Here is a 17,598-nt window from a genome sequence, read left to right as displayed (position 1 = left end):
TAAAGAAAGTAGGTGTCTTGGTTGCATAAGGAGATTTATTTATTTTGCATGTTGATTTCAAAAGCTGTCTTTAAAGAAAGAAAAATCAGAGTGGGATTATTATTAATAATTCACACAGACATTAGGACAGTTAGACTCCCACCACTTGTTTTATATCATCCTCCTTCAGCATTATTGTTTTGGCAATAAGCAATAAGGCAAGGCCACATGAGGTCGTTTTATGACAATGCTTCACTGTAAAAGCCACGTAAAATGTAAAAGCCAGAGAATACACAATAGTATACATCAAATCAACAGCCGTATTAAACTATTTTATTATATTTTATAAATCTTACATAATAGAGTAACACAGCATGAATCTAAAAGCACTGTGTCTCACTTTCTGAGGGATTACTGAAAGATTCATTGGAGTAGGACAATGAAGACTAAGAGGATATAAACAACACCATTATGAATAAATCAACTATTCTTATGTCAGTGTTTGCTTATCAACATGAAGATTGTTTTATCCTTTTGTATAATCTGCGAGTTTGTATTCAAGTCCCTTCAGAGAGGAGGGAATGACTTGGATGTAGCACATTTATCACAGTCCTCTGTGTTCTCTGTATATTTTCTCTACTGGGAATTTATGCTTCACAGACTGTATAAGTCATTCATTGTATTGTCTAACACATTAGAGCATTCACTGATAACTCATAATCTAAGCAAAACAAACAAAGGGGAGATTATGCTTCCATCTGTGTCTTTGAATCATAACCAGTTTCCACTTGATTGCACAGGAAGTGCAGCCTGATGGGAGACAGATTGTGAGGCGAGATGCTCCTCTGGTGGAGAACAGATGTTACTGCAGGCATGACTTCATGTAGTCTGTCCTTGATAGCAAGTGAGAGGACAGAGAGCTACTAATCCACCAATCAGATTACTGCAGCTCGTTAAAGAGAACATTTCCTTTAGTAGTAGTAAGTGTAAAGAAAATAATTATTACACAGACATATGCAGTGGCCCTTTGTACTGTTTAAACATAACTTTAATTTGGATATTTTGCATCAGTTATTTTCTATATCTACTAAAAAAATAACAAAAACAGTATTGTAGATTTTGTGTTACTGCCCAAAATGTTATAAAACGGTAAAAAAATGTACATCCTATAACAATGTTTGAGAATAATTGATCTTAGTAATATAGCAATATATTATAATACAGTAATTCAATTGTATAGATATTCTATTTTATACTGTGCTGTAAAATCAAACGTCTTTAATGTATATTCCCCACTCACCCTGTAACCATTCGTTTACGCTTTTTGCCAATTTTCAAACAAACAAGTCATTAGGTTAACCTTGAAGACCTTCATGGATGTAAGATGAATATTAATAGATTGTTAACATGACCCCACGTTACACCCCTTCAAAGTCTTATCAGAAAATTGTAAAAATCGTAAAATGTTTCAATCATGAAAAAAAAACATACATGGAATTGCACTCAACAGCCATTTCATTAGTTAAGTCCTGATTAAACCCTTTTTTGGTCTCAGTTCTTTGTGGCATAAAATCACCAAGGGACCGGAGACATTCTGCAGAGATTTTAGAATAATACAGTTCCCGCTGATTTGCTGGCTGCACATTCATGAGTTTCCACCACATTCTAAGGTTGCTCTGTTATATTGAGATCTGGTGAGGCCATTTGAGTACAGTGAGCTCATTATCATGTTGAAGAAAACAGCTTTGCAATATCCACCCATCACTGTGGTAATGATGATCGGATGTGCATTGTCAACAACAATACTTGGGAAAGCTATGGTGTTTAAACAATGCTCAGTTGGTACTTAGGATATAATATAATATAATATAATATAATATAATATAATATAATATAATAAAGAAAACATCTCAACCTCAATTTTCTGTTCTAAGCTGTCAGTCACTCTGCTGCTGTGGCTCATCTTCTTCAAGGTTCGATGTTTTGTGCATTCAGAGATGCTCCTCCATATACTTTGATTGCAGTGAGTGGTTATTTGAACTACAACCTCCTCTACTTTAATTTACAAGGCATTTCTCCCGCTCGCTGAACTCAAAGCAAAGTCAGTTTTCTTGGGTATATACTGACATATATACATATACATTACATACATATACAGTATGTAACTTTTATAGCATCTCTACTTACATTTTAGCAATTTTATGCTGTGCTGTATAAGTCAAGCCTGTTTACTGTGTATAGCATTGCAAAGCAACACTGAAGATAACAAAGCCTAAATAAGAAAACATATTTAAAAAAGATAGATTTCTGAAAGAAGTCACAGTTTCACTTGAGGTTGGTTTTAAGAAAATCGTGACATTATTTTAACCAGATTCATGAGGTCATTACCTGGATTACTTTCCCTTGCTGCACTTTGCTCATGTTTGTTTCAGTCCAGTTAGATTGTGGAGGCTGGATGAAGCACACAAATACGACAAGGACAATATTTTCTTAAAACACTTTTAAAGACCATTTCTACAGGATGCTTAGATGCTAAATGTAAATGAAATGACAGTGTTGCAATGAAAGAAAAAAAACCCTTCTGACTCATGGATAGCAATTAGATTAAAAAGAAATAACTGTAAAAATAAATGTCTTTACATTTTTTTTCTTGTGGTTCCCATCTGTGTTTTTTCCCTCAACATTAAAATAGGCTGTTTGTTTCCTGATGAGATATGATTACAAAAGTATACAAAAAGTATTCTTTCCCTATTCTCTTTTCTTTTATCCTTACATCAAAGCTTTACTTAATTATCAGTTAAGAAAACAGAAGATTTTTTTCAGTAAAGGTATAGTTTCCATTTCTAGTCAGGATTATGGAAAAAGAGAGAAACTTGTAGGGGAAAATAGGACATTTTTAATAGCTAATTTGGCATTTTTTGTTTTCTAAAGCGTAAACATACATAGAAGAAAAACTAAATATACATTGTAGTTACAATGTAACTACAATGTATATTTAGTATATAGTTACTGGGGAAGAAATATGTAGCATTCGATTTATCTTTTTCTCATTATTTTGAGAACTTGATTTAAAATTCTTTAATAATAAAAATATGAAACTGGAATCTTGAAATCTCCTGATAATTAGACAGTAATTCATAACTATAAGAAAAGATTTGTAACTTATGTATCTTTTCTGAATACAGTGAGGATTAATATAATAGATGCCGAGAGTGTAAGATGCTGTAACGTTAGGTCCAACCATTTCTCTTATTCTTAGTTGTATTCCCATTAAGTTCACCAGGTCGCAACTTCTACTTTTCCATTAATTACAGGACATTCATTTCAAATTACACATATACATAATTTGCCACCTAAAGATAAAATGCTGGTATCACCACTGTGAGCATAATAGCATAATGATGCTAGCAAGAAATACAGTATCCTAAGTCATTTTCAGGGATCATGAAACACCTGAATGCAGCATTATGACAGTTGTTATTGATAGTACATGCAAAGTTGGGATGGAATTATTTTTATTACAAAACAATAAAAAATAAAAGACAGAATACTAATACTACAGTTTAAAAAAAACATGAACATACTTTTTATTTATGAATTTTGATGCCGAAATGAACTTAAGGTAAATTTGTGAATACTTTGTGATTAAATACCAAAAACTTAGTCATTAGTGGGAAGACAATCTATAAAAAAAGAGGAAGACTAAATTGTGATGTAAACATGAAGCTCAGGAGCATGTTTTTTTTTCAGATACAGTGCAGACATGAGAAACACCAATGAAAGAATTACAACTAATAAAACCTGAAATACATATAATTATAAACACTGTGGAGGTGTGTTACAGCAGAAGAGTGGATAGAATTAGCTCTTCCTCTCTTCCAAGTGGAATAAACAGCATCGACTTAAATCCTCAGTAAGGCCTGCTAATCCATAATCCTCCTGGCTCTGCATTGGCCCCTTTAGTCCTTGTGCAAGGCACGTCCAACAACACACAGGTCTGGGTGTGATGCAGAGCGTGTTGTCGTTCTGAGGTCTGATTGGCTACCCCATGAGTCATCATCTCTGGTTGGTTCATAGTTTAGCCTAAAAGAAAGAACAGAAAATGTTGTCATTAGCAATTAGGTAACTGGGCCAAGTGAGTCCGAGTCACTTGGTGCAATACTGACTCGTGAAGTACGAGAGATTAATTGTTTTATATAAATCTAACGTAATACAGTTATAACAGCAGGGGAAAGTTAGTGGGAGTAGCATTAAGTACAGAGAGTTATTTGTTACATAATGTATCGTGAGAATGAGCTTCTGTTTGAGAGACGCTTACAATGTAAGCATTTTTTATATTTAATATAATTACTCTTTAAGTGATAATGTGGCCTAAGAGTGGCATCACTTCATATCAGAAAATCTTTATGAACTGAAAAATAAGCCTACCAAAAAAGACAAAAACTCTGTTTGTCATTATATATATTGCTGCTTAATTTTCTTTGTAGCAGTTTCTATCTGAATCACCAAAATCTGCAAAGCTTGTGAATTTTTGGTCATGTCTAATTTTTCCTGACGGTTACAGAATTAGACAGACTAACCATCATTTAACTTGAATAAAAAGCTGTCCCTTTACATGCATTAGGTAAAAGCCAGGATTTAGAAAAGTGCATGTCCTCCAAAAACATTCAAAATAGGGAACATTGTTTCAATGTGTGGGACAGAAGGACAAAGAAAATAAATCCTGTGCAGTTCCTTTTAAAAAAGGAAATCGTGTCACCCTGCTGTTATTATATTGTGATATTCAAAAATCTTTTAATTGCTTAAAAAACAAACAAACAAACAAAACAAAGTCATGAATAATCATTTAAGATAAGTACAAATGTGGTAAAATCTCACCCCTGTGAATATATCGCTGGTTCACTCCCACAAGTCTCAGCCACTGAGATGCGTTGTGATTGTTGTGGCAGACTTAGACTCTGCCTCCGGTCTGAATGGCTACGTCTGATAAAGGGTCGTGGCCCATGGACAGATGCAGGAGTCCTCCCACGTGTCTCAAAAGTATGTAAGAGGAATGAAACTTTGGTTGAGGTCCATGCTTGCGGGGGCTTGCTTACTGAACAAGGCTGGGCTTCAAACATGGACGGAGAAACGGGACAGAAGACTGAACGTGCATTACTAATTGTCCTGGCACTTGATGAGTCTTCACTGCTATTTTCCCTTGACCATCTTTGTACTTTTGGCGAAGCTGGGGGAGATGGTGCTTTGAAAGGGTATGAAGCGACTGAGTTTGAGCTCGAAATGTTCTGCTTTGAAACGGGTGGGCTGGGGAGTCTCCTCTGAAGAGCAGGTGGTGTAGGAAGTGTTCTGTTAAGAGACGGGCTAGATGAAGAGGGTGGAGTAGGCTGATTTTTGAAATTGTGGGGACTGGGAAGTCTTCGATGTAAGCTGCTTGGAGTAGAAGGTGTGAAAGGCAACATTCGCCCTCTAGACACAGGTGGGGTGGCAGGTGTTTGGCTAGTCTCTACTGAAGCAGGCACAGAAGATGCTGTGGTGTTGGATCCAGGCACTGAAATGTTACCACCATCTTGTATGTCTCTCAATTCTGTTTGAGTGGCACATGGTCCTACATAACGTGTTGACAATTTCTCTGACTGAAAGTCTGAAGAGGGTTTTAGTTGTATGTTCTTTCTGAGTTGCTGATATAAGGAATCCTTTTTGATTTCCGAATCTGGTTGATTGACCTTAGACAGAGGAAACGTCTCTTGTTGTTCCACTCTAACAGGGGAAATGTGTTTGGAGGTTTGTGGCAAGCCTCCTTTGCTTGGCAGTACCGTCACTGACTGAACTGAGGCCTTCAATCGTTGTGATATTACACCCCTTTTCAACAAAGGTGATCTTCCTACTTTTGTTGCACCATCTGCTGCTACACTAGTTGATGTACTCTGAGCGCTTTCAAAGGAATTGTCCAATAATACTTCCATTGCTGGTGGAGGAAGATTATCCAGGTCTAAATCTGTTTTCTCACATGTTGTAGATTCAGACCTACAGCTAGTTATCCCAGCAGTCAGCACGGCTTCTACATTTCCTAAACCGGGTAACACTGGAACACCACATTTTCGCACTCCTTTGAGAGGCCCCAGGACTTTAGGACCTTCTAGTTCCTCTATTCCTTGACTGAATGTATCAATCAGTTTTTTGACTGAATTCCTACCTCTGTGAAGGCCAGAAGATGGTTGAGGTGATAAAGGGGGGCTAGGAGGTGGAGTGGCTTTTATAAGACCCTTGGGTATATTCTTGTCTTTTTGTTTATCATCATCAACTTCACTGGTTGCCTCCTGTTTTTTACTATTGGACTTTGTAGGACTTGCCTTGTCTTTAGGTGGTTGGGGGTTGTTTTTCTTTTCTAATGAAGGCTGTCTCTGATTTATTGCTGGAGATTGTGCTGGTGAGTTTCCTTGATTTCGTTTTAAAGGATCAGTCCTTGTTTTTCTTTCTTCTTTGCTTTTATTTATGCTCTGCAATCTCCGGTTTAAATCTTTCTGGGTCCTTTCTAGTTCAAGAAGAGTAGGATCTTCCCCTTTGCTCCGAAGGGATTCTGCTGACCGGGAACGCTGACCCCTGTTCACTGGGGTCTTTTTCACTTTTCGTACAGCTGCTGCTGTTTGAGGCCTCCTTGGAGATTGTACCTCATCATCTGTCCAATCCTGTGTGCTAGTTTTTGTCCTCGCTGATGCCTTTGTTTTAGAACTAGGATTTTGTGACGATACAAACTGTATCCTACCACTTATTGCATTTTTCATTTTCATAGTCATTTCTACATTTTGAGGATTTTCTATCCTCTTTGGGGATAAACGTCGAGGTTCTTGTAGCTTACAGTCTACAGGAGAACAATTAAATTGCTTTTGAGCTGCTTCTTGGATATGTCCTATATCTCTGTCCACCTCATCATAATCATTGACATCCTCTTCCCCGTACTCTGTGGAGACAGATCCTAGCAATGAGTCTCTTTGGTCATTAGCCATTATGGTACATGTCGAACCTAGTGAGTTGAGTGAGGTAAGGGACACACTAGGACTTATTTGACCCCGAAGCATTCTCCTTGACACTCTTCGCATAGGACTGACAGGAGTAGCTCTATTTGTCCCGGTAGACTCACAGCTCTCTCGTCTTTGGCGTCTCTCAGATCCAGCAAGGGATTCATTCTCAGCCCCAATTCCACTGTCCTCACTAAAGAGAGCTGAATCCTCTGGCCCAGGCTTGTGCAGAGAGGCCATTTCAATGTGGGATAAGAGTTGCATTAACCTACTCTCTGTTGCACGTTTGACTTTAAGTTTCTCCTCTAAAAGCTCTGAAACGGAGGCAAAATACTCCACTGCCTCTTCTAAAGCACAGTCCCCAATTCTTCCAACAGTCTGGTTCACATTTCTCATTCTCTGTGTGGTGTACTGAAGCAGCTGCTGCAACAAATCCGGTGGGGGTTCGATATTAGGAGAGCCAGACTTCAGAGAGGTAGAGGATGAGAGATTTTTCATTTGGCTTGGCCAAGCAAGATGTTCGCCATTTTCTTTTAAAAAAATTTCTCCCTCCTCCACCATGTCTTCTAGTCCCTGAATTATTTCCTCGTAACGTAGAGCCATGAAGGCAACCATAGGCTGAACAGAAACCTGAGTTTCAGCTGCTTGTTCTAAGAGTCCAAGCAAAACATCATATTTGTTTATGCTAGGATTCAAAAAGGCATACGCAGCTTGGTGAGCTTTTACCAAGGGTTCTGGAAAGTCCACTTTGTGCTCTTCAGATAGTTTGTCTTTGTCCTTCTTTTTAAGAACTTTTGCACCTTTGGCATTTTTCTTTGGTTTCCTGTTAAGCCTTTTGTCTGCCACATCCTGTTTGTCATTGTGTTTCTCTTTCCTCTGTGATACTGTGCTTTTTTCTGTTGCTTGATTCCCCAGCTTATCTATGTTAACTGCTTCCATCTTCACTTGCTCAGTATCAAGCCTCTTTTTCTGTGGTGTCATGTGTGACTCTTTCTGAAGTACCTGGGTTTGTCCACCTGTCTTCTTTTCCTTTGTATCTCCATTTGTAGCTCCAGATGAAACATGATTTTCCCCATCTTCAAACTGTGGATCTCTGGGGTTGTCTTGAGGTGCAGGGGGTAGCATTCTCCCCTTCCTCATAGCACCCAGAGTGCCAAAATTGTTACCTTTAGATGGTGAGCAACCCATTTCTGCTGTACACGGTGTTTTTTTTTCTCTCTTCTCCCTGGATAACACTAACACAGACAGTGCAGTAAATTGTGTAAAAAAATAGCAAAGATTCTTAGCCACCAGCTGTCATTTTCAGATGGCTGATGTCGTTGACTCGTTGAGTAAGATCCCTTTCCGCAAGTAGGCTGCCAAAACAAAACGTGGATAAATCCATTTTACAAATTGCTTCCAACTGTCACTGACAGACAGAATAAATCCACAGTTTGGTGGCCATGTTTAATAAAATTTCCTTGGAGCATGTTTGAAAAAAACATCCCTCTGCACCTTATGAAGGACAAGCAGCTGAAAGGATTAGTGAGTCTTTCAGTGAACTCCTCAGCCTGCACATATGTCACGTTAAGTCATATAAAACTCACCTACTTCTAAGAACTTAAGCTCATTTGGGTAATGAAGGCTGGCTTCAGGTGGGTTTTTTATAGCCTGCAAAACAATACATCCTAATTTAGCCAATAGAAAAAAACAGAAAGAAAAACACAGCATTTTGTTTTCATCAGAATTAGAAAATGTGCTACACTGATTCTATTTTATCTACATTTGACAACATTAAATCAAATATATCTGCATATTACACATCTTTTCTTCACCCCCTTTCTTAAATAATCAAATGAAGTGAGAACAAACCACCAAAACTAACTACTACACCAAATAAATAAAGTAGGAGTAAATAAAGTTCATGATTTACTCCTTTGTGATTTTGCCTCCTATAAATTAACTTGCAAAAGTTTCCCTTATATAAGATCAGTTATCCCCAACGTAAAATAATCGTTTGTTACAGCACCTTGAATGTAACTCAAACACAATAAACAACCACAATACACAGAAAAATCGCATAAATAAGTAGATTGGTAGCCTTTGTTGTCTAGTTCAACAAAATAAAATGAAATATAACAAAACAAATATCTCATTAAGAGAAAAAGTCATTAGAAACTGATATGTGACTTTTACACTCTAAGTGCTTGGTGTGTTTTTAATATAGTGTTCTTCATATTTACATTGTTTGGCTTGTTAATTATAACTCCATACAGAGATCGCCATAAGCAAAGAAAACGTGGCGCCAGTGCGTGCTCGTCCTCGCGCGCAGGTGCACCGCTGGCACAGATCTCGAAGCGCGCTCCAGAAACTGCCAGAGCTGCCAACTACTTTCTCGTCTGGTCAGCGTCCTGAAGCGACTGCTTTATGCTCACTTTCATCCTATAAAACGTGTTGCTGGTTAGTATGAGAGTTAAGCTTCTCATAGGAACAATACTTATTTAATCTTTTAGCGTCTCTTTGTGCCGCTAAAAACAGTCGTCACTTAAAATTGGGTGATTTTTTTTCTTGTTTTTTTTTATAGTCAGTTTTCTAGCTAGCTGATAGCTCGTGTTGCTGAAGAGCTGCGGGCTTTCTCTTTCTTTTACTGCCTGTTGTTAATGACGTACAGATAACCTGCCTTACTTTAAACACTTTAAACTTATTCGGAAAAATTCATTATTAAATAATGTCCCCATTTTGCTACGCGGTAATCCAAATCATTTAGGGAAATTAAGCATACGTGTCATTCTAGTTTTGCTTTAGCCACGCTCATGAAAGTTCGTATTGATAGAGACACCATAGCGGACCCCTCCCCAAGGCCTTAGTTAAAGTAATTTTTGAGATAATTAATTTTTTACATTGCCTCTCGAAAAATGTCTGAAAAGAGAGAAACATTTAGCTCTTTAAATGTGTCTTGAGGGCAAATGATGGTAAGAAGCTCGAATTTGGCACAATTTAGTGGACCCCTTTGACACCGCCCCCCCTCCAAAAAAAAATGACAGTCTATAGTGATGATGCTCACTGCTCATACTTTTTCTCTCATTTGCAGTGATAACATACCAGAGGACTCCTTTCTGCAGATGATTCAAGCTGAAGCATGATGAAAACTCCTCCCTCTGTTACCCTTAGGGTCAAACGCAAAAATGTTCGCCCAATCAGAAGAAACCTCAGCCTCAGCAGACACAGTGGTCAAAACACCCAGGGTGGGGTGTGGAGTATCCAGTCAAACCAGGGTGACTTGTATTTTACCAAAGTGCCTCAGTCAACTGTTGTCCAGCGGCAGGAAATGGCAGCATATTTCCGTCTTTTTGGTAGATAAATATTCTAACAAGAAAGCAGGGTGCGCTCAAGAAAATGTGAAATTTGGTTTAAATTCTCATATATTAACATCTCTTTGTCTACAGAGGATGACCTGATAAAAGACTTTCTAAGGGTGGATGGTTGCTATAAATTGACAGACAAGGTAAAGTTATTATTTTGATGAAAGCTACAAAACTTTGTTATGCTTTATATTAAAGGGACACCATCTTTTCCCTCTGTTTCATCAGTACCTCCTAGCCATGGCCTTTGTGTACTTCAAAAGGGCCTGCTTCACTATTACTGAATACACCAGAAAGAATTTTTTCATTGCACTGTAAGTTCAGAGAAAAGCCTGAAAATCCTGCTTCTGTATTATATTCTGTCATGGAAGGAAACTTTGTTTGCTTCTGCAATATGTGATATTTCTTGGCAAACCTACAGCCCTGAACTCGGCTCTCGCTCTCCTCCTGTAGATATCTTGCCAACACCATGGAGGAGGATGAGGAGGAGAGCAAGTATGAAATTTTTCCGTGGGCACTGGGCAAGAACTGGAAAAAACAGTTTCCCCGCTTCCTTGAGCAGCGAGACAAGCTGTGGGCTCGCATAGAGTACAGAGCTGCTGTCAGCAGGCGCTGCTGTGAAGAGGTACACACAAGTATAATTGCCTGAGGAGACTGATAAATGGTGCTTCACTGGGAATTTTTAAGGGTCTTGTTTTTGCTGCGCGGTGCCATTTTTATTGCTTGGGTTTAATGCCAGACATTCCATCTCTAGTGTCTGTGGGTGTGTTTTGCAGTGACATGATTTATTTATTTTGTTATTTTTTCTGTTTGAGCTGTATTTATTTCTTCGACCTCTGTCTTCCAGGTGATGGCCATTGTGTCCTCTCATTTCGTGTGGCAGCGGCAGCGTTCCGATCACCATGGCGGTGCCCAGCGGCAGTATAATGATGGCGACCGCGTCCGTTTTCCCCGTGGGCCCTATGCCTCACCTGTGTCCTGTTCCCTCTGTAAGCGTGACACCAGAATAGGCCACACCTCCTCCCTCCAGAGGCTCAGCTGTGCAAATCCCAAAGGAGGTACCAAGTACATATAACTAATGCTAGTGTCTCTGTTTACTGTGTGGTTTATAGTGTAAAGAGCCGGTCAGTATAGGATGCCCAGTTAAGTTTAAAACCAACGTTCAAGAAGCCCTGCAATCCAAACTGCAGAAATAATTTCCTCTTCAACAAAAACACATAATGTTAGTATTTTTTGCACTTGAACCTATTGTCCTACTAAGTGGATTAGTGGGAGCACTCGCTCACTCATCCAAATAACTGAATTCAGATGTTCCAATCACTTCTATTGCTACAGGTGTATAAAATCAATAGCCCCAGGCATGCAGACTGCTTCTATAAACATTTGTGAAAGAATGGGTCACTCTCAGGAGCTCGGTGAAGTAGTACTGTGATAGGATGCCACCTGTGCAACAAGTCCAGCTGTGAAGTTTCCTCGCTACTAAATATTATATAGTCAACTGTTAGTGGTTTTATAACAAAGTGGGAACGACAGCAACTCAGCCACGATATAAGGAACACAGGACACTTACTTACAGTGCTCGTATGTATACAGATAAAGCTCTGCAGTTAAGATTTAAACTCATACCTAACTACATGTTTCCATCTTTTTTCTTAGGGAATGATTCTTCCTGCAAGTCCACATTGGACACCTTCATGGACTGGATTAATGAGTAGAGCATCAGCGACTTCCTGTTTAAATCAACCAAGCAGTTAATGCTTCCTTTACTGGATTTAATAGCACTTTACTCTGAAGTAAAAAAGTCTGAATCCCCAGTTTGTCAGTCGCCTCTAAAGTTAACAAGGTACTCACAACATATTTTAAGTGCAAGTGACAACGTTGAGCTTATGTCATTTAAAACAAGCAAGTTGGCCGTTTGTGGGCACAAAACCCCGAAGGATTGTTAGTGTGAAACCTAGATTTGCTTAAAATGTTGTTGGTATTTATTTATTTATTTAACTTATTTAACTTATTTGTGGACTCTGTCACGTACTATTTTTCACAGATGTAAATGAGTTAAGCATTGGATGCTGTCAGGTACACAGAAGGGTCTGGCTGGGTTTGTTTGTAGTTTGTATTGGTGTTGTGTTGCCAGTGTGCTGTTTAGTGATCCAAGACTTTTGAATTTTCATAGTCTTCATTGCAATCTGCTTCAGTACACTAAACTGTTCTGTTGCTCTTTACTCACACACAGATTCTGTATATTCACTTTGCACCAGAGCCATTTTCACTAAGAAGGCAAATTTTGCATTAAAGGACAAATCAGTTTTGACTTTTTATTATCTTCTTTAAGACCGTTTATTTGATGTGTAACAATCTGTGTTCAGGGTTCCCCCACAGGTAGAAATGTTACTGCACACACTTCCTCAGTTTCACCAGGAAAGCTGAAAAAAGGCAAAAATTACACATTTAATATTTTTAATTATATTATCATACAATAACTGATACTGGGACTAGATGCGTGGTAACATCTGACCTGTGTGGCTCATTTGTTCAGGGTGAGGTCGAGCAATGTAAGGGATACTCCCAAAAGGTGGGTCGGGGTCCTCCTCTGTGGTCAGGTCTTCTGAAATGACAATCAAACTTGAGTGGAAATACTCAAGGGGACTCTGTGAGACTCTGCCGTGTTACTTTTAATCACCTTTGTCACTCTCCTCCGATGCCTCGCCATCCTGACTTAGGTTTTCATCCAGGATTTGGGCTTTCTTGTTGCAGTATCGTCCATCCTTCTGAAGGGCTGGAGCCACCACCCATTCCCGGAGTGGAAGCTCTATGACGCGTTCACACAGTAAAGGGAGTTTTGAACATCGAACTCCTTCCAGCAGGTCGGTGACTTGAGTTATGCTGTGGTATACAGACACAGTTAACAGAGCAGAAAAGATCAATTATTTTTTTATTTCTGAAAGGTTCTTTTTTCCTCATGGCACAGAAACTGTAGTGTGTTTGGTCGCCAATAAATTAGCTAATGTGTGCTGGAAATACTAGCAGGTTAGCTTTGGTACCTTCAGACAGATCAAGGCGGGCTGTTTTCTCCTGTGTCTCTATTCTTTGTGCCAAGCTAACATTCTCCTGGTTCTGACTTGATATGAAACATACAGATAACAATAGTGGTATTGTCTTCATCTAATTTCAGCCAAGAGAAAAGTGTTTCTCTTTAGAAACCAAATAGCTGTTTCCAATGGGCCCTTCTTGTGCTAAGGCTAGTGTCACAGTTAAACTATAGAAATCTACATCTACAACAAATTTTTCTTCTTTTGCAAGTTTTCCACTTCTCTAGAAAATTTAACCAAGCAGTTGTCGGGTAATATTGCATAGTGACAAAAACAAATGTGTAAATCTGCTGGGGTGAGAAGAATAAACTACATTTAGTTTATAAGTAGAAAATGACACGGTCAAGCTTCATACTTAGCGAGGTAGACAGCACACACGGCTCCAGGGTGGAGATGTGGAATCACAGTGGGTAAAACCAGGTGAGGGTTGATCAGATCAAGAGCAACCTGCAGTAGAAATTATCCACTTGATAATCAGATCTACGTCTAACCAATGATGTGTTCAGGTGGTGTTGTACTGATAGAAGGACAAAAAAATGTTACAAATGAGGAACATTTCAACCCGACACTGACCGCATGAAATCCCCGACCAGCAAGGAGCGAAGAGGCTGTGCAGAGGTCAGCCTTGTGAAACTGGACGTTATCGGGCCACTCCTCCCCTCGTCGCAGACTCCATGATGTCCTCCAGCGGTTGTAGTTAAGCACAGCTCTCCTGTGATGATCCTCCCTGACTTCTACGCTCAGCACGCTGCCCTTAGAGCCGACTGGGGAAAACAAAAACATAATCAGGCTCCACAGCAAGCAGTTACACTTTGTCTAAATGACTTTTTCCCCTGAGGAAATGTGACATCCACCACTTTCCTTCACATCACAGATTTGACTTTTATTGGTTTTCATGAAGATTAATGAGGACAGTCAGCACTTGAGAAGTTGAGTCGTTCCCTGGACAGCAGTTCAAATGGAAATTTGATCCACGCTGTTACCCTTTATCTTCGCCTTATTATAAAATCAGTTCACATTAAACTGTTCATTTAATATGTGCTTTGTGTTCATTTAATGTGTCAGTCTGCTGTAAATCTTCTATTAATTTGTACCTTATGGAAACACAAGGCCTGTACTCACATCCCATTGTGTTTACTTCTATTTTCTACTTTATATCCTCTTGTGATTAGTGTAATGAATGGGTTTATTTTGCTTAAATGTGAGATGCAGCTAAATTATTTAACTATTTGAAGATTTAGTCTGTTTATGTGGGGGGATAAAAGAATTCTAATAATAACTGTAGCTTACGTTGTTGATTTATTTTAAGTAAAGCCACTTTGAATTTATAAAAACACACTTTTGGGAGATCATTAATTCACATTCCGGTTTCCTGTAATTTCCGAATCCCACCCTTCCCACGCCTTTCTTAGTTCTCACCTTCTCTTATCGGAACCAGACCCTCGCTGAGTTCTTTGCTCACTCCAACTTCCATTCTCTTTCAAAAAAATTTGCCCAATCATATTTGAGGGTGTAGTGAAATTGAGTGAAATTCTTTCATTTTATTACCTGTCTGCATATCCAGATATGTCAAATGGAAGAGAAAAACAATCTGCTATCAACTTCTGTATGTAGCTAAACTGGGAGATCGTGCTTCCATATATGAGTTCAAACCTGCTTTTGACAGGAATAGAGACATGGCCCCCGATCCAGATCCTGACTCCAGGACACAGTCTCCCTCTGTGACGTCCATCATCATTAACATAGAAGCTGCATCCTGAGGAAGGAAAAACACTTAATAGATTATCTGTCAGAAAACTCTGAAGCTGAAAGGCAACTGTGTGCATATATCATTCATTTACTGCTCTCTACCTTAGGGTAGGCAATTGCAGGTCCCCTCTTCATACACAGCACATAATCCTCCAAACTAGCTCGCCTTATAAAGATGGGGACCCCCCGGTGAGTCTTCAGAAACAGCCCTGCTGGCTGCCCTGCAATGTCATTGTGCAGTATGACCCCCCAGTTGCTCTCCAGACGGGCCCCTGTCTGCAGCTGGAACATCTTTCTGAATTCCACGCGCTTCTTTCTGCGATACTCAGCAACAAGCAGCTCTCCACAGGTAAGCAACCTTTCCCCGGGCAGAGCCGCCCACACCTGCTTTTCCCGGTGATGAACTGAGCCGGTGTCCAACTCCTCTGCTCCAACAGGTGGACTGTGAGCCTCATGTTCAGACTTTTTAACGATATCCTCATCCCCAACTTCTACCTGCGTGCGATTTGGGACTGATCCTTGGATCTCTGCCCCCTTATCTGACTCCTGCTCTCTCAGCTGCATCACCTCAGGGCTCAATGCGTCCTGGGGCAGCAAGCCACTGATCCTCTCCAGTGGGGACAGAGGTCTCCTCTTCCTGGATGTCACCTTGGTACTCAGGCGTGAATAGTCGGAGCTGCCCTCCTTATTATCGTTACGCTTCACAGCAGCACCTGAAAAAGTTCTTGTGCCTCTGACACTTTCACTGAGATTCACAAGTAAGTCCCTGTGCCGGCTGTGTCTCTGACTGGATGCCCAAATTGTCAGCGTTCTGTGAGTAAACACAAGTCTGTGGAGCGCGACTTTCAAAGCCATTACGACATTCAAAAAAAGACACAAAGTGGAAGCTGTGGCGTCGATCCCATCCAGTAAAGAAAGCAGAAAAACCTAGAATGACACAAACACCGCGTGTAGACCTGCGGATTAAAAGCCAGAGCGAAGAAACATTAAAGGCTGCTTAAATGGAACTTCCGCTGTAAAAGCTTTCAATCAGTTTACCTCCGTTTCTCGATAACCCGGCTGTTTACACACTCAAGGAGGACACCATGCTGGACACTGACATGTGTACAACGTCACAATTAGGCGACTGCTGTAATGATTAAAATCCAGCGGCAGAGGGCGATGTTGTAACTTATATGCCTCATTCAACTATGATTTAAAAATGTAAAATAAAATGTAATTTTGTATCATCACGCCTAATTTAATATTCCAAGCTTTTCGAGGAATAGACTTTTTTTTACGGTGTGACTTTGAACTCTTTGGATTATCTTTCAAACCGTTTCCATCGACAGTTTTCGCTCTACTTTACAAGCATAATTAATTTCACAATAAATTTCACAATAAAATGTTTTCAACAACAGGAGATTTATTTAAATGGAGAACGAGAATCATTTTAATGAATGGAAAAGTTGAACTTACGTTAACAATTTTGTTTTATTTGGAAAAAAAATTAATTCACAAATGTAGGTTTGTCAATGAAGTGTGTAGTACGGAAATTTGTTTCTGCCACGAGGGGATGCAATCCATAACTTGATATTTGGAGTTGGGTATCTCAAAAGTCACACAGACGAGTAATCAGCACTACTTGAAAAGTTTTTTAAAGCTGTTTAGCCCACAAATTATTCTCTTAAAAACGAATTAAAAATAGATTTTTAGTTTAGCTCTGACCCCTTTTACTGGTTTATTGCTTTGTACAAGTTGAGTCTATTTTGGGTTTTTATCTTTGAATTTACTTATTATATATCAACCTGTGTTATTGGTCGGTGCGAAATAATCTGCCATTTGTTGTTAATTTTTGAATACACACTTTATATTTTGGCTTGATGTTTAGCACAATAAAAGGAGGAAAAATGGGCAAACAATGAAACTTAAAATAATTATTTAATGAAAATACAACGCTTGATTTTAGTATTTTAGTACTCATAAGAAAAAATTAAAAGACTTAAGTTAGTAATTTAATGTTTTAAGGAATAACTTAAAACATTAACATCATTGTACAGCCTGTTCTACAGCTGAGAATATAAAACTGAGTGCTTGAGAGCTGTCAGTTGTAGAATTTGCACATTTTTAAGGTGAAAATAACTTCAAACAGTAACACGTCTAAAAGGAAAATTTCTGTCTTCTTGACATTTAATTTCATATTACATTAATATTTTGAAAATTTGTGTTGAGTTTGTGTTATTTACAGCAAAAAAGCTGTGTCATTATTATTATTTATGAACTTTCTTACACATATAAACCTGAATGTGGACATGCACACTGGATGAGTTCATTTGTTGGTGATGCATTCAAGAGCCTTGGGAGAAATTTACAGTTTGGGGATATGAGGATCCATAGGATGATGCAGAGATAAGTACCCTACAAATTGTGTTATTTATAGGTAGT

General features: G+C 39.0%; 3 protein-coding genes across 6 annotated transcripts; 1 reads left to right on the top strand and 2 right to left on the bottom strand.

The window, feature by feature from the left end:
• Window positions 1-3,624: 3,624 nt before the first annotated feature.
• Window positions 3,625-8,293, bottom strand: pcare1 (photoreceptor cilium actin regulator 1). The gene is made up of 2 exons (XM_006799384.2): window positions 4,858-8,293; window positions 3,625-4,062 (listed from the first exon to the last, which is right to left on the bottom strand). The coding sequence occupies exons 1-2, from the start codon at window positions 8,181-8,183 to the stop codon at window positions 3,939-3,941; spliced, it is 3,450 nt and encodes a 1,149-aa protein (XP_006799447.2). The 5' UTR covers window positions 8,184-8,293; the 3' UTR covers window positions 3,625-3,938.
• A 1,048-nt stretch (window positions 8,294-9,341) lies between these two features.
• spdya (speedy/RINGO cell cycle regulator family member A) lies at window positions 9,342-12,647 on the top strand. The gene is made up of 7 exons (XM_006799381.2): window positions 9,342-9,434; window positions 10,066-10,327; window positions 10,421-10,479; window positions 10,565-10,650; window positions 10,790-10,961; window positions 11,184-11,394; window positions 11,993-12,647. The coding sequence occupies exons 2-7, from the start codon at window positions 10,114-10,116 to the stop codon at window positions 12,049-12,051; spliced, it is 801 nt and encodes a 266-aa protein (XP_006799444.2). The 5' UTR covers window positions 9,342-9,434; window positions 10,066-10,113; the 3' UTR covers window positions 12,052-12,647.
• Window positions 12,638-16,298, bottom strand: trmt61b (tRNA methyltransferase 61B). Of its 4 annotated transcripts, none has more exons than XM_006799383.2 (8): window positions 16,213-16,298; window positions 15,277-16,130; window positions 15,079-15,181; window positions 13,999-14,189; window positions 13,781-13,872; window positions 13,017-13,219; window positions 12,852-12,941; window positions 12,638-12,759 (listed from the first exon to the last, which is right to left on the bottom strand). In XM_006799383.2, exons 2-8 carry the CDS (start codon window positions 16,027-16,029, stop codon window positions 12,725-12,727), a joined length of 1,467 nt encoding a protein of 488 aa, XP_006799446.2. In that variant the 5' UTR covers window positions 16,030-16,130; window positions 16,213-16,298; the 3' UTR covers window positions 12,638-12,724. The 4 variants fall into 4 exon arrangements, with proteins under 4 accessions (XP_006799446.2, XP_035767279.2, XP_006799445.2 ...); XM_035911386.2 differs by having other exon boundaries at window positions 15,277-16,101; window positions 16,213-16,291; XM_006799382.3 differs by having other exon boundaries at window positions 15,277-16,292.
• Between the last annotated feature and the right edge of the window lie 1,300 nt (window positions 16,299-17,598).

Source organism: Neolamprologus brichardi, chromosome 19, assembly GCF_056152115.1.
Source record: "Neolamprologus brichardi isolate AB-2024 chromosome 19, ASM5615211v1, whole genome shotgun sequence".
Lineage (NCBI taxonomy): Eukaryota > Metazoa > Chordata > Actinopteri > Cichliformes > Cichlidae > Neolamprologus > Neolamprologus brichardi.
Note: the sequence above shows the minus strand (reverse complement) of the source record. Positions and strands in the feature narration are given on the sequence as shown.

Bases quoted from the DNA above. Each gene is read 5' to 3' on its own strand.
- pcare1 (XM_006799384.2), bottom strand. From the start codon at position 8,183: ATGGGTTGCTCACCATCTAAAGGTAACAATTTTGGCACTCTGGGTGCT. The intron at 4,063-4,857 runs GTGAGATTTTAC...TCTTTCTTTTAG, and splicing joins CCAGCGATATATTCACAGGG to GCTAAACTATGAACCAACCA.
- spdya (XM_006799381.2), top strand. From the start codon at position 10,114: ATGATGAAAACTCCTCCCTCTGTTACCCTTAGGGTCAAACGCAAAAAT. The intron at 10,328-10,420 runs GTAGATAAATAT...CTTTGTCTACAG, and splicing joins AGCATATTTCCGTCTTTTTG to AGGATGACCTGATAAAAGAC. The intron at 11,395-11,992 runs GTACCAAGTACA...CTTTTTTCTTAG, and splicing joins CTGTGCAAATCCCAAAGGAG to GGAATGATTCTTCCTGCAAG.
- trmt61b (XM_006799383.2), bottom strand. From the start codon at position 16,029: ATGGCTTTGAAAGTCGCGCTCCACAGACTTGTGTTTACTCACAGAACG. The intron at 12,942-13,016 runs GTGATTAAAAGT...TTGTCATTTCAG, and splicing joins ATCGGAGGAGAGTGACAAAG to AAGACCTGACCACAGAGGAG. The intron at 12,760-12,851 runs GTCAGATGTTAC...GCCTTTTTTCAG, and splicing joins TGAACAAATGAGCCACACAG to CTTTCCTGGTGAAACTGAGG.